Source organism: Lactuca saligna, chromosome 2 (genome assembly GCF_052625555.1).
Source record: "Lactuca saligna cultivar CGN05327 chromosome 2, ASM5262555v1, whole genome shotgun sequence".
Lineage (NCBI taxonomy): Eukaryota > Viridiplantae > Streptophyta > Magnoliopsida > Asterales > Asteraceae > Lactuca > Lactuca saligna.
In genome coordinates, this window is record NC_136418.1 from 12,489,227 (window position 1) to 12,502,714 (window position 13,488).

Genomic DNA, 13,488 nt, shown 5'->3' on the forward strand with positions numbered 1-13,488 from the left:
TGGATCGAGTCTGGGTCGGTTTATATTCGTGGGTTGTATTCGAGGTATAAATAGAGAAAGAGAAGGTTCTGAACTTCATTCTTTAGGTCATAAGATCAGATCAAGGGTTTCGTTCGTTCTTATCTCTCGAGAGTTCTTTGTGTTGGCTTGACATATATGTTTATGTTGAGTATGGAAAAGTGTGTAATCAGCTCTCTTGTATTTTTTGTTTGTTAGAAGTAGATTAGGTTGAGTGACGATCTGAGTGTTTTGTAGTGAGTTTTGGTTTGTAAGTAAATTGAAAACCACCTGTTTCTTGATCTTAAAATGATATGAGAAATGGTGATGTTGGGAAATTTGTCTTCTGAGTTTTTTAACATAACCACAAAAGAATTTGAACTTAAATAGACAAATGGTTTCAAATTAAGAAGTGTTTGGAGAATAACTAAAGGAATATTTCAACTAAAAATTTTCATATATAAATTTAAGTCTCAAAACGTTATAGTTGGTATAGGATTCAAATTGGAAATCAAATTAGCAACTTCTATGAGGTAACTGGAAGTTAGTCACTTGAAATGTAAGCTTAATGTCCTCATTAGAGCTTAATTAAGTATTTAGTACATTAACTCATACAAATTATTTGTTCTAAATGGATTAAGATGTGTTAAGTAGTAAATCAAGTTAGTAGATCTTAAGCTAATCACAAGAGTAATTTTAAGTTTATGGAGAGTTTGGAGGCAAATTAATCAAAATACATTGCCTTTATGAGATAAAAACCACATTTCTGGAGACATATATAAATTCTCATCCATGTATTTTTACGGGCATAAATGGTAATCACATGTAAATATTCTTTGTTAAATTGAAAATAACCTAACTTTCACACGTAGACTCGAAACCATATCTATTTTGTCTATTTCTTCTATGAAGTTAAGGGCAATTTTGAAAGAATTTTCACATTTAGAAATAAGAAATTAACAAAGAACTAAATGGACCATTATAGTGTGTTTGATCGAATGTTTTGTGTGAAATATATATGTAGAAGACTTAAGGTGCGTGTGTTTTTTCTAAAAGACTTAATGTGGAACGTGTTTTCTGTATGTATATTTTGTGCATTGTATGAAATCCATAACTGGAAAAAGAACTATTTATCTAAAAGGTTCATTTGAATTAAATAATATTTGAACATCCTACTTGTGCACTCATATAGGATGTGAGACATTGCGGGTCATTCATGATCTCCATGACAGATTCAAACTTATTTGGAGTGATTAGATATTTAGATAATGATCATTATGCCAAAACTAGGCTTGACGGCCATTGTGTGGTGTTTGTGTGACGGTTCACAAGAAATCTAGTTTTGTCGTTGAATGGACATTGAATATGTATATAATAAAGTGATTATACCACGAAGTATAGTCATTATAAAGTGATTCTACCATGCATGAATCCTAATCCTAATCTTTGAAATTGATTAATCTTTATTAGTTAATCATTATTGGCTTATTTGTTTCTCTTGAACCTTTGACCAAGATTATGAGTATATACCTTTTGGCTTTGGATTATATGTTGGTAAAAACTTTGAATTTGTATTGTTGGTCTATAGTACCCCATAATTTGGATTATTAAAATTTTGGCAACTTCAAATACATTATAACCATATTTTAGAGATTTTGATTTTGAGTTTGGATAGTTGTTCGGAAATCTTTAAGAGTCAATGTCAGGTATAATCAGGGGTGTTCAAAACCAGATATCGAAAATTTCGGGTACTGGATTTTTGATATCTGAATTCGTATCTAGAATTCGGATATCCGTATTTTCGGATACGGATTCGAATACCTAAATCAGATATCTGAATTTTGTAATTTCGAAATTGTAAGTTTAGAACCATTAAGTACTAACTTATAAAATAATAAGAATAACAAACCATTAAAATATTAACTATGAAACAAGTTAAAACGCATAATGCCATTACTATCAAAGAAACAAAAACTACATTAAAACAATGATCGGCCAAATCACAAGTTAGACTCCAAAAGTTTAGATTTACATGAGATATGTACAACAAATATACATGATAGTATATAATATAAGACATGTTCTTCATGTTTAGGTTGATTGGTTAATCACCCAATTCCTAATAGATATATAGATTAGTCAAATAATAGATAAATGGTAAAAATCATCAGGTTAGAAAGATTAATTTGATTTTATATAAAAACATATGGATGGATGATGTTCTGATTATGGTTTATCATGGATATCAACAATAAATATCAAAATATGACTCCTTTATTTTATTTTTTTTTATGTAATTAGCCACTTTGCAATTTACATTAAAGTCATTGATTAACAAAATATGAAAAATAACTAAAATTATGAATATATGGTTTTCAGATTTTTGAAATATCCGAATTTTTTTAAATCATTATGTGAATCCGAATCCGAATAATCGAATATCCGTAAAATCAGATATCTAAAATTTCGAATAGTTTCAGATCAAATTTTTGGATTTTTTGTATCGAATATTCAGATGCGGATATTTATAAACACCCCTAGGTATAGTCACTAGACTATCCAAGCCTAAAACCTCTATTTTGAAGTGTTTTCCTATTAGAGATTTGTAGAGAGCAACATTGAGAATAACATGGACATTTTGAAGGTCTGGACTTGTGTGGTAGCATTTGAACAATGTTTTGTTATTGATTGTTACGACCATGCACACTAAAATCTATACCATTTTGGTACTTTACTTCCGTACTTCAAATCTTTTATATTTTTTGAACTAACTCGATCTAGGATTTATAAACTATTTTAAACCACTCATGCGAGAGATGTTTCATAAATTGATGCTATTTCGGTAATACATATATAGTAGTAATAAAAAGACTTTTATATATTTTATTATTCTCCGACGATGAGTCTATTGAAGAATATGATGATTATATGGAAATTGGTAAATCAAGAAGGAAGCTTGTCCACTAAGTTTTACATTGCATGGAAACTTTAATTTATGATATGAATACTTATTAATACCTCCATATAAACTTAAAAGAAATCATTAACATATTTTCCTACCACTTGATTTATGAGGATGTTGTATCCTTTGTCGGTTGGATGATAACTATCCCAAAATAGGTATTTTGAAGGATCAACACATGTTGGGAGGAATCGATTGCATAAAATGGCAGCCTCTAAGTTTCCAGTGCCACAACAACCTTTATCCACAACTTCTAGTCCTGAAATATAAAATATGGAACTTTTGAGAAAGAACAATAATTATTTAAAAAAAATATGCGAAGGTAAGTAACTGAAACATTTTATTCACAAAATACCATTGAAATAAAGTTATTTTATGAGTAAAATGTTCTAGTTGATTACCTTATGATACTACATGTTTTAAAAAAATGGTGTTTTTGAAACATCAAATAGTTTGTTATCCACATATGACGTTAACCTAATAATTTTTTATCCAAACAAAAAGGTGTTATTTATGGAAATCCAAGAAACATAAGTATATTATGTGAGAGGAAAAATTAGGTACCAAACTGCCAGCTAAAAACCTCAAATAATGAAAACTAAAAATAAGTAAACACCTACAACTGCCAATGCTAGTTTCATTTTTGTTTTATCCTAAATCCCAGATATATCATCCCATAATTATCTAAGTTATAACCTTAGGGACAACAAATAAAAAGTTGAATGTTAATGATATGGGTACGAACATTAAAATGAGAAATATAAAATACCATATTGACCAGGGTGTTGCATAATATCAAGCAAGGGGTTGTATATGTCGATGTAGACAATCCTGGATTCCGGATGAGTTCTATTGAGATACTCAACTTCTGTTTGTAACTTGTTGTTGTATAATTGTGCTGCATTGTTTTGATCTTCAGCACAAACTCTAAGTTCACCACCATTAAGTGTTCTTTGTGCTGGCAAGCACCCTAATGGAGGTGCACCAAAGACTGCAATTCTTCTAGATCCAAGGTTGTATATATCCTTCAATGGCTCAAATGTGTTAATAACAATAGTACAGTGGAATATTACTTTTAAATATAAAGCTATATAAGGATCCATATGGTCTTTAGTAGAGCTTGAAATGAGTTAAGTTGAGTTCGGCTGGCCTTTGTAAGTAAAACAGTCAGATAGTTTTAATCCAACTCAACGTGTGTAATTAAACAAGTTAAGATTTACAAGCTGGTGTGGTCGATCATAGAAGCGAGTTGACTAAATTTTCTTATTTTTCAACTCAACATGTTATAGCATCCATAATGTATTGAATTTTTTAGACTTTAAAAGATTGATACATCATCATTTTACTTGCTATACAACTATATATTAATTTTCCTACAATGCAGTGAACTCAATAGAGTTTAATAAAATATATATTTAATAGTTAAAAATGTTTTCTTTTTTTCCATTAAAGAGTTAAAGAGATCAATAACTATTGAAATTCATATCCATTGAATACAATAATATAGTTTAATTCATTAAATGCCAATTAGGCATATCACCTTATTCAACTCTCTAATTGAACTATGCATTGTGGATCCTCAATGAGTTTTATGTTAATTCATTCACATTTAAAATAAACACAAATACAACATAATTGCTAAAATAATATTCACAATATGTTTTTTATAAATGGAAAAATAGTAATAAGTTTATATTTTTATGGCTTTACAGGTTGGCATTGGTTAGAAATTTCGACTATAGACTAACTATTTTATTTAATTAAGCAAATCAAACAACTTGACCCATTTAAATAAACAAATACAAAATTTCAACCGATCTCTTTAATTTCGGATTTCGGTTAATGGGTTTGATAGATTTTCACCACCTCCAATCATTACACGTGGGACTTTCAAAAGGGCATCTTTAGTTCATAATCTTAAATTTTACTAGATGATGAAAACACATGTGCCCATTTAGTACAAACTAAAAAAAAAAATAAGTAAATAATATACCTGTATGAAATTGGAAGCTGAAGATACCATCAGATCCGTGTAAGAGGGTATATCATAATGCAATTTCCTTACACCGAGTGTGAAGTAAGTATTAGCAAGATCGTTGCTACTTGCAACCACCATGATCAAACTATTTGCCAATATAAATTTAGTTCTTTCTTCCCCCACAATACCTTTGAGCTTCTCAATATATCCTTTGAAATTGTTTAATTGGTCTGCCAATGACAAAACCCCCTGATACAAAATATGTTTATATATTTCAATTGTGTCAATAAAAGCGATTGTATTTTTCCATTATTGTGGTTTAGCAATTACATTTCAACTTCATCAACGATACTCATTCAAGTTCGCTTTCAATAAATTTAACTGAAGCTACTAAGCTTCATAAAATATTTAATTGTAACCACTTTAATTTACTGTTGTCAAAAAAGTCAAAATGGTCAGCATATAAAAGTTATCAAACTTGGTTGACTTTCATTTGTGAAACCTAAATATAACGGTCAACCCACAAAAATAACAAAATTTACTTATTTGATGTATTTTCCCCGAATCAAGATCATTTATATGAACAAAATTATTTTATATATATAAAAGCTAATCAAGTAATTCTAATTGGCACATTACCACTAACTTGGGAGTTTCGGGATCATATCCTGAGCCACCGGAAGCAAAACTTACACCACTTAGTATCTCTTTATCACTAAGAGATACATCATCGTATGCGGGTAAAATTTCTTTTACTCCTAATTCTTCAGCTGAAAATTCAATGGAAATATGCTAATTTAATTTACTTAATAATAAAAATCTCAATAGAATGCAATATATATATATATATATATATATATATATATATATATATATATATATATATATATATATATATATATATATATATATATATATATATATATATATATATATATATATATATATATATAGGGTTAGGTTCATTTGAGACCACCTATATTTTGTGAGACCGTGAGACGCATTTTTTTAATTTTTTTTAATTTTTTTAATTTTTTTTAGTTAATTCATGTTCCGAAAATAATATTTAAAAAAAGAATTTTTTGATTTTTCCATTTATTTTGCATTTTAAAATTATTTTTAGAATATGTACAGTGTAATATTCTATTTAGAATATTTCACGTATTTTTCAAAAAAAAATAGAATTTTTTTTTTTAGTTAATTCAAGTTCCGAAAATAATATTTAAAAAAAGAATTTTTAGATTTTTTCATTTATTTTGCATTTTAAAATTATTTTTTAGAATATGTCAGTGTAATATTCTATTTAGAATATTTCACGTATTTTTCAAAAAAAAAAACGGAATTTTTTTTATTTTATTTTTATTTTTTTAATATTTTTTTATATTTTTTTTAGTTAATTCAAGTTTCGAAAATAATATTTAAAAAAAGAATTTTTGGATTTTTCCATTTATTTTGCATTTTAAAATTATTTTTAGATTTGGTCTCACGGTCTCACAAAATTAGAATGATCTCAAATGAACCTGAATATATATATATATATATATATATATATATATATATATATATATATATATATATATATATATATATATATATATATATATATATTTAGAATAATGTGGTTGAAGGCTTTGGTGTTTGTAAATTAAATGAATGTGACAGAAAGTAATTCATATATTTGAAGAAATGAACTAATTAAATGAATTACTTTTTTCCTTGCTTATCAAGTCATTTTTTGGCCCAACATAAAAACGTCTATTTTCGTAGTCCCTCAAATGGTAAACAATATGTTGAAATCTTTTTGACATCGATTCTCTGTTGGAGGTGAATTAGGAAAAAATGTATTGTCATGTCTAGCTCATAGAAAAGTAGGTTTATATTCAGACATGTTCAATATTTTGTGCTCGTCATTGTAACTTACAGCTGGTATAGGGATTGGTCTTGCTGCAATGTGTATAAAAAAGGTGAGAGATTTGTCATCTTACTACCTTTTGAGTGAAAACTTTGTTGTGGGAATGAAAATAAATAGTTCAAGTTATAATTATGTATGTGGAAATACTATAATCTCTATGCTATTATCATATTATGTGTATAAAAATAAATAAAAAAAACTTCAAAGTTATATGTACGATCAAATAAATAAGCACAAAAAATACAGTGATGATTTTTCCGTTCTTTTAATTATGATGTTTATGTTATTTATATTTTTGAAAATGAAGATTTAATTAGAAGCAATTCGTCACAGTATATTTTTTTAATTTAAATTCATATCTATGCATACTTCCGTGTGTATGATTTATGCTAATGTCATAAATCTTAATAACGTGAATATCAGTTTGATAAAAAAAATCCTTAATATTTTGATGATATTATTGTATAAATAAATGAAAAAACTACATACATTATAAAAGTGTAAAAAATCTAGGGAAAATTACTAAATTAATCTAATTCGATAATGATTTTTCTATTTTGAGCCATAATTTAACAATTAGCCCAAAATAAGTACCAAAACCGTAGACCGAAAAAATCATCTACTGTTTCGCCTCACTCATCAATGGTTTTAGCTTTTGTATTAAAAAATATTCATTTCTCCAAAACAAAACCGTAGGCCATTTTACGCTCTATGATTTCCTATTAGAAATCTATGATATCCCAAACCAAAGACTATAAATGGTCAACGGTTTTGGTCAAAAAAGCTACGTTTTTTTTTTTCTTTTTTTGTAAAAAAAATATAATAACATTGGATTATATACAATGTTTTTATACAACCTGCAAAGCGAAAAACATGAAATTTTTTTTTTGAAAACCGTAACTTCTTAAGAAACCTATGTATACAAGTATTTAATGCACGTGTTGTGTATTGAATGCTTGTAAACCCTAAGTTTCTTAGTAACCTATGGCTTATATATATATATATATATATATATATATATATATATATATATATATATATATATATATATATATATATATATATATATATATATATATATATATATATATATATATATACTATTTATCCTATTAAACAAGAAAAACAAATAAAAAGTTTAAGATTCAGAGATGTATATTGTTGTTCTTTGGATGTTTCATTTAGAAGGATTTTCATGCTTCAAACACTTATAAACTAGGAAAGTCAGTAAAAATAAACAATATTATATATTCTGGGCCAACGAACCGTAAAACAAAACCGACCCAAAAAGATAAGTAGCCCAAATACTCCAAACCGTAGTCAATGTCCTGTTGACCATATGTTTCTTAATAACCTACGGTTTTTGTGGCTAATGTTGGCTAACTTGTTATTTTTTTGGCTAAAAATAGAAAAATAATCAAGGGATTTGGATAATTTTGTAATTTTATCAAAAATGTATTGTAAATTTAATTAGCTAGTCACTATATAATTTTTTTTAATGAACATTCGAATATTGATGAGTTGATGAAATAAAATCAAGTATTATGGAATGATGGTGCAATTAAATTGGTTGGAAGTTGTAAATTAAAGCTTATTTATAGGAGAAGTCGTAACTTCTACGTGTTAATGTATTTATTATATATACTTGTGATGAGGCTTTTCTCGTTCACTTTTGTTTATGAAGGCGACGTTTTAAATGAAACCCATAACCTAATTTATAATAAAGTTTCAAGCGCCATAAAAAAAGTGAAGATGCGATAAATTTCATGAGACGTGGGTCTGTTGTCCCCATAATAAAATAAATATACTCGGATAAAATCAAATTAAATAATTTAACGATTTAAATTTACGTTGTGGCAAGTCGTGTTTTTATATATTTGGATAAAATCAAATTAAATAACTAAACGACTTGGTTTGAATATTAGGATCTTTTATTTATTTGTAAAGTATCTGATTATTTTGGATTATATATTGGTTTTGATTTATAAAATAAAAAGTAAATAGTACAAACAAACTAAAAAATAATAATTTATATATTCACTTATAATATTTATTTTTATTATAAATTATTATTCATTTATAAAATTACTAAGTTATTTTATAATAGATTGGTAAATTTCATCGAAAATAAAAACTTAATATATATATATATATATATATATATATATATATATATATATATATATATATATATATATATATATATATATATATATATATATAATTTGTATAAAAAAATTAGTTGATAAAATATTGAATTATAATATATATTCTTTTAGCAGTTGTCTATAAACTTTAATTTAAAATGAATATTTTGGTTACATTTTATCTTAGATTTGACTAATATGATAATATTTAATTTTTCATTTTTTAAAAATGATTTTATTTTTGAAAAATTGAAATTTTGAAATTCACAAACCAAATTATAATTTGCTTAGATAATATTGCACTTAAAAACCAAAGTCAATTTGCTTCATTTGATTAGATAGGATCAACTCGAATAGATCCATCGGACAATAACCCTCGGTGTTCGGTGTGTATATATATATATATATATATATATATATATATATATATATATATATATATATATATATATATATATATATATATATATATATATATATATATATATATATATATATATATATATATATATATTAGGCCTGTCAAATCGGACCGTCGTGTCGTGTTTTTGTCTGACACGACACGGCACGACAAAGTTTTTTGTAACACGAACACGACACGACAGGATGTCGTGTTTCTTTTCACTAACACGAAAACGAAGCAATTAAAAAACTACAACACGACACGACAAAGATAATATTACGTAACTATTATTTTATTTAATTCATATTTAGTTATATATAACACGATAAAAACGACAAACACGAAAACACGACAAATACATGCTCAATCGTGTTAATTTCGTGTGGATTTGTAAACACGAACACGACATCGTGTTTTTTAAACTTGACACGAACACGACACGAAAACGAATTCGAATTTTGATTTCGTCCCGATTTCGTTTCGTATCGTGTATTTTTGTCGTGTCGTGTCATAAATTGACACCCCTAATATATATATATATATATATATATATATATATATATATATATATATATATATATATATATATATATATATATATCCAATTAGAAAAATTATGATCATAAAACATAAAATAATAGGTATTCAAAGTAACACAAACCACTATTAGTCGAACTAGAATGTGCAACATCATATTGATGGAATTTCTACTTATGTATTTGTAGTTTATTTTTCAATAACTTAAAACTATTGTTGAATGCCAGTAAATAAGGAGAGTTTGTATGTATTTTTGAACAACCTATAAATGCAAGGACGGAAAAGTAAAAAGTTTTTTTTTTCCTTTTCTACTTTGATTAATTTTTATAAAAAGCACTTTAACATAAATGTAAAAAAGAAAAATGCCCATCACCTATGTTAAAAGGAAAGGAAAATAATAAATTTAAATACCTGAGCAGTTCAAATTTATATCAACAAAAAAATAAATATTTTGTTGCCAAACTAGTTTATAAGCTATTTTTTTAGCTTATTATTAAATTATCAATATCATAGTTTAAGCAATCATAAATCGATTTATGGTTTTACCAAATGTTAAATTATAGTAAACTAGTTTATAAAATTCTTTTATTTTTGTCAGATAAGAACTTAAAAAATCCAGAAAATGTATAGTTTCAATTTTTTTACATTTGTTTATTATCCAGAAAAAAATAATCAAATATTTCAAAATTACTAGTTTTCATTCTTATAATCATATATTAATATTCATATATGTTGTAAATAAAAAAAATATTTTACAATATTAACAGTTGAATAATCATAATTATTTATTTAGCTATGAATAATATAACATAACTTTTTTGTATTAAAAATGTATCCGTATTGTTATTTAATTTTAGAGAGTAAAAAAAATAAGTTTGATATGTTTTTAAATAATAATAAAATGTTGAAAAAAAAATAAAATAATATGTGATTATCAACTATATATTATCGATTCTCACGGGTCTTAACTTCAAAAAAAATTTATCTAAACTTTGATCTCAATTGATAAATGCATATATACAAGCTATTTTTATAACTAAGTCATTAAAAATATAGAAAATTCAGACTTTACCGATCATATCTGCTGGTGTCCTATTATTCGTAAATCTTCCGGTTGGTTTTCCACCGACAAAATCCTTTCCATAGGGAGAAAAATTTGCTTTAACCAAAGTGTTTAGATTATTGTTGGCTCCTTGATCCACAATGGAGTCCCCAAAGGCTATAACTGCTGGCACTACCACATTTGGTGGCAATGTCACCCTAGCTCCACCATGAGCACCAAAAAAAGTAAGGGGGAAGAAGATAATGGTGAGCCATAATGAAGAGTATGGAAGTTTGATAAAAGTAACAGGCTGCATCATGTAGGGCAAATTGGCAAGTGCACGTGAAAGAAAGAATGTCTCTAAATGAAATGTAAATATGAAGTGTAACAAAGTGAGAGTTGATAAGCTATATATACATAATAAAAAGTTGTTTATAATAATTTAATGTTAATAAGTAACTGCAATTGAGGAAATGCTTTACCTTTCTCTGTTGCAACGGACACCTTGCATGTGTTTCGATGTTATGTATTTATAAAATTTTAACCTTGTTATTTAAAATAAAAATAGCCTTCTAGTAAAATGATAATAACGTTAATTATGATTTATATTAAGTTTATTTATAATTTATTTCTTGAAGTTTATCTCAATTTTAAAAAAATGTTTACGGTTTTGTATTATAATATATTCGCTATGATATGTAAATTTTCTTAATTTTGTGTTACTGAAAGAAAAATAAGGAAAAAACATATTTTTTTTAATTAAATAATTTCTTTAGTTAAACTTCTTTTTAATTGCGTTAAATGCTAGAGTTGCTTATGTTTTATTTACTCTATGGGACCCGATATAAAAATAAGGTGTAATTGTTATAGGAATAACGTAGAAAAACCACACACAACAAGAAACGAACGTATTAACCTTTCTGGTATACCAACGACGAAAATGTTTGTGGTAGACGTAGCTACGAACAATGGCAGTGCACACTATCCCGACCCACCGTGGTTGCTCGTTGTCGTGGAGGATCGTGGCCACCACCACATTTGACCACGAACTCTTTCTCTCTGCATTCTTTCTCCTTCTTGTCTTCTTTCTCGTTTTGACCACAATCTCCTCCGGTGCACATTATCCCGGTTGCAAGAGGAAGAGTTGTGGTGGTGACGTGGAGGTGGAAGACGGTGGTGGTCGTGAAGACCATTACGGATGGTCCTAGCGGCGACGGGAGACGCCGCTAAAGAGAGAATCCGTCGCTGATAAAGGTATTAGTGATGACATGTCGCTGCAAAAAGGTCGCCACTAATGCCTCATCACAAATGCTCTATCTATCACTGCTAATAATATTTATCGCCGCTAATACTGATGGTTGCCGCTAATATATAGACGCCACTAATAGCCTCATTTCGCTGCTAAAATAATATTCTTTTTTTAGTTTATTTAATATTAAAATTATAAAAGACAATATAACATGTATAAAAGTTGCTATAATTTTATAGAAATATTATCCAAAATATTAATCCATACACAACAAATCCAAAATATATTCTTCCGAATTTAACAAAGTGCAATGTATCCAAAATATTAAGTCAAACAAAACATTTCATAAAATCCTGAAAAAATAGCAATCGTCCTCATCACTCCCATTATTTCCTTCGTTATTATTTTGTTGTGGCAATGAGCGAAACCACTTTTTCAGTGTCGTAGAATAGGTCAGGGCCTTTAATATCGTTTGCAGCATTTCCAACTACAAAGAAAACAAAATATATTACCAACATATCATATAGCATTGTACTTTTGTAACATCCGGAATTCCAGGTATCCTATTTTAATTCAAGGAAAGGAACTCGACGAATTGGCGCTTAAACTCGTCGAGTAGGATCGCGATTGTTGACTGGATTTAATGAATGGACTCGACGAGTCGGCTAGTAGACTCGACGAGTCCGTGCTGTGGACAAAAACCCCTAAATTTCCGGGCCTGTGCCCTATTTAAGGGACCTTATGGCCCTCATTTGCGGCCACATTCACCCTTGAGAGCACCTGAGATCGTTGTGTGTGTGTGTGAGAGAGAGGGAGAGAGAGAGAGAGAGAGAGAGAGAGAGAGAGAGAGAAGTCGTTTTCATCATTTTAAGAGTGATTTTGTAAGAAAGAAGGAAGGAGGACAAGCTAGGAAGATTGAGGAGCTCAGATCTACCACCATTTGATCAGAAGAGGCTGCTAGAGGTATAGATCTATGCTTAATCTCGTGTTTAGAGTGATCTACTTGAATCTAGGGTTTTCGTATGCCTTCTTTAGCTTGGATTCGAAGTATATGAGGTCCCAAGGTGGAGTTCTTCTTAGATTTGGACCTTAAGAGGTCCAGAGAGTCCTATCTATCATGCTTTATGCTATTCCATTAGAGATATGAACCTAAGTAGCCATTTTAGAAGCTACTTCACCAAAAAGAGCCTTATGTGTGTTACATGGGTGTAAAGATTAGACCCTTATGTAGTTATTGAGCATTGGGAAGTCAGATCTATAG

General features: G+C 27.8%; 1 protein-coding gene across 1 annotated transcript; it reads right to left on the reverse strand.

The window, feature by feature from the left end:
* Nucleotides 1–2,859: 2,859 nt before the first annotated feature.
* Nucleotides 2,860–11,342, reverse strand: LOC145028758 (GDSL esterase/lipase EXL3-like). The gene is made up of 5 exons (XM_078977504.1): nucleotides 11,009–11,342; nucleotides 5,577–5,707; nucleotides 4,953–5,186; nucleotides 3,729–3,984; nucleotides 2,860–3,218 (listed from the first exon to the last, which is right to left on the reverse strand). The coding sequence occupies exons 1-5, from the start codon at nucleotides 11,295–11,297 to the stop codon at nucleotides 3,028–3,030; spliced, it is 1,101 nt and encodes a 366-aa protein (XP_078833630.1). The 5' UTR covers nucleotides 11,298–11,342; the 3' UTR covers nucleotides 2,860–3,027.
* Between the last annotated feature and the right edge of the window lie 2,146 nt (nucleotides 11,343–13,488).

Coding starts and splice junctions, on each gene's coding strand:
- LOC145028758 (XM_078977504.1), bottom strand. CDS start 11,297: ATGATGCAGCCTGTTACTTTTATCAAACTTCCATACTCTTCATTATGG. Junction 5,708..11,008: donor GACACCAGCAGATATGATCG/GTAAAGTCTGAA, acceptor TTGAATTTTCAG/CTGAAGAATTAGGAGTAAAA. Junction 5,187..5,576: donor CCGAAACTCCCAAGTTAGTG/GTAATGTGCCAA, acceptor ATTTTGTATCAG/GGGGTTTTGTCATTGGCAGA.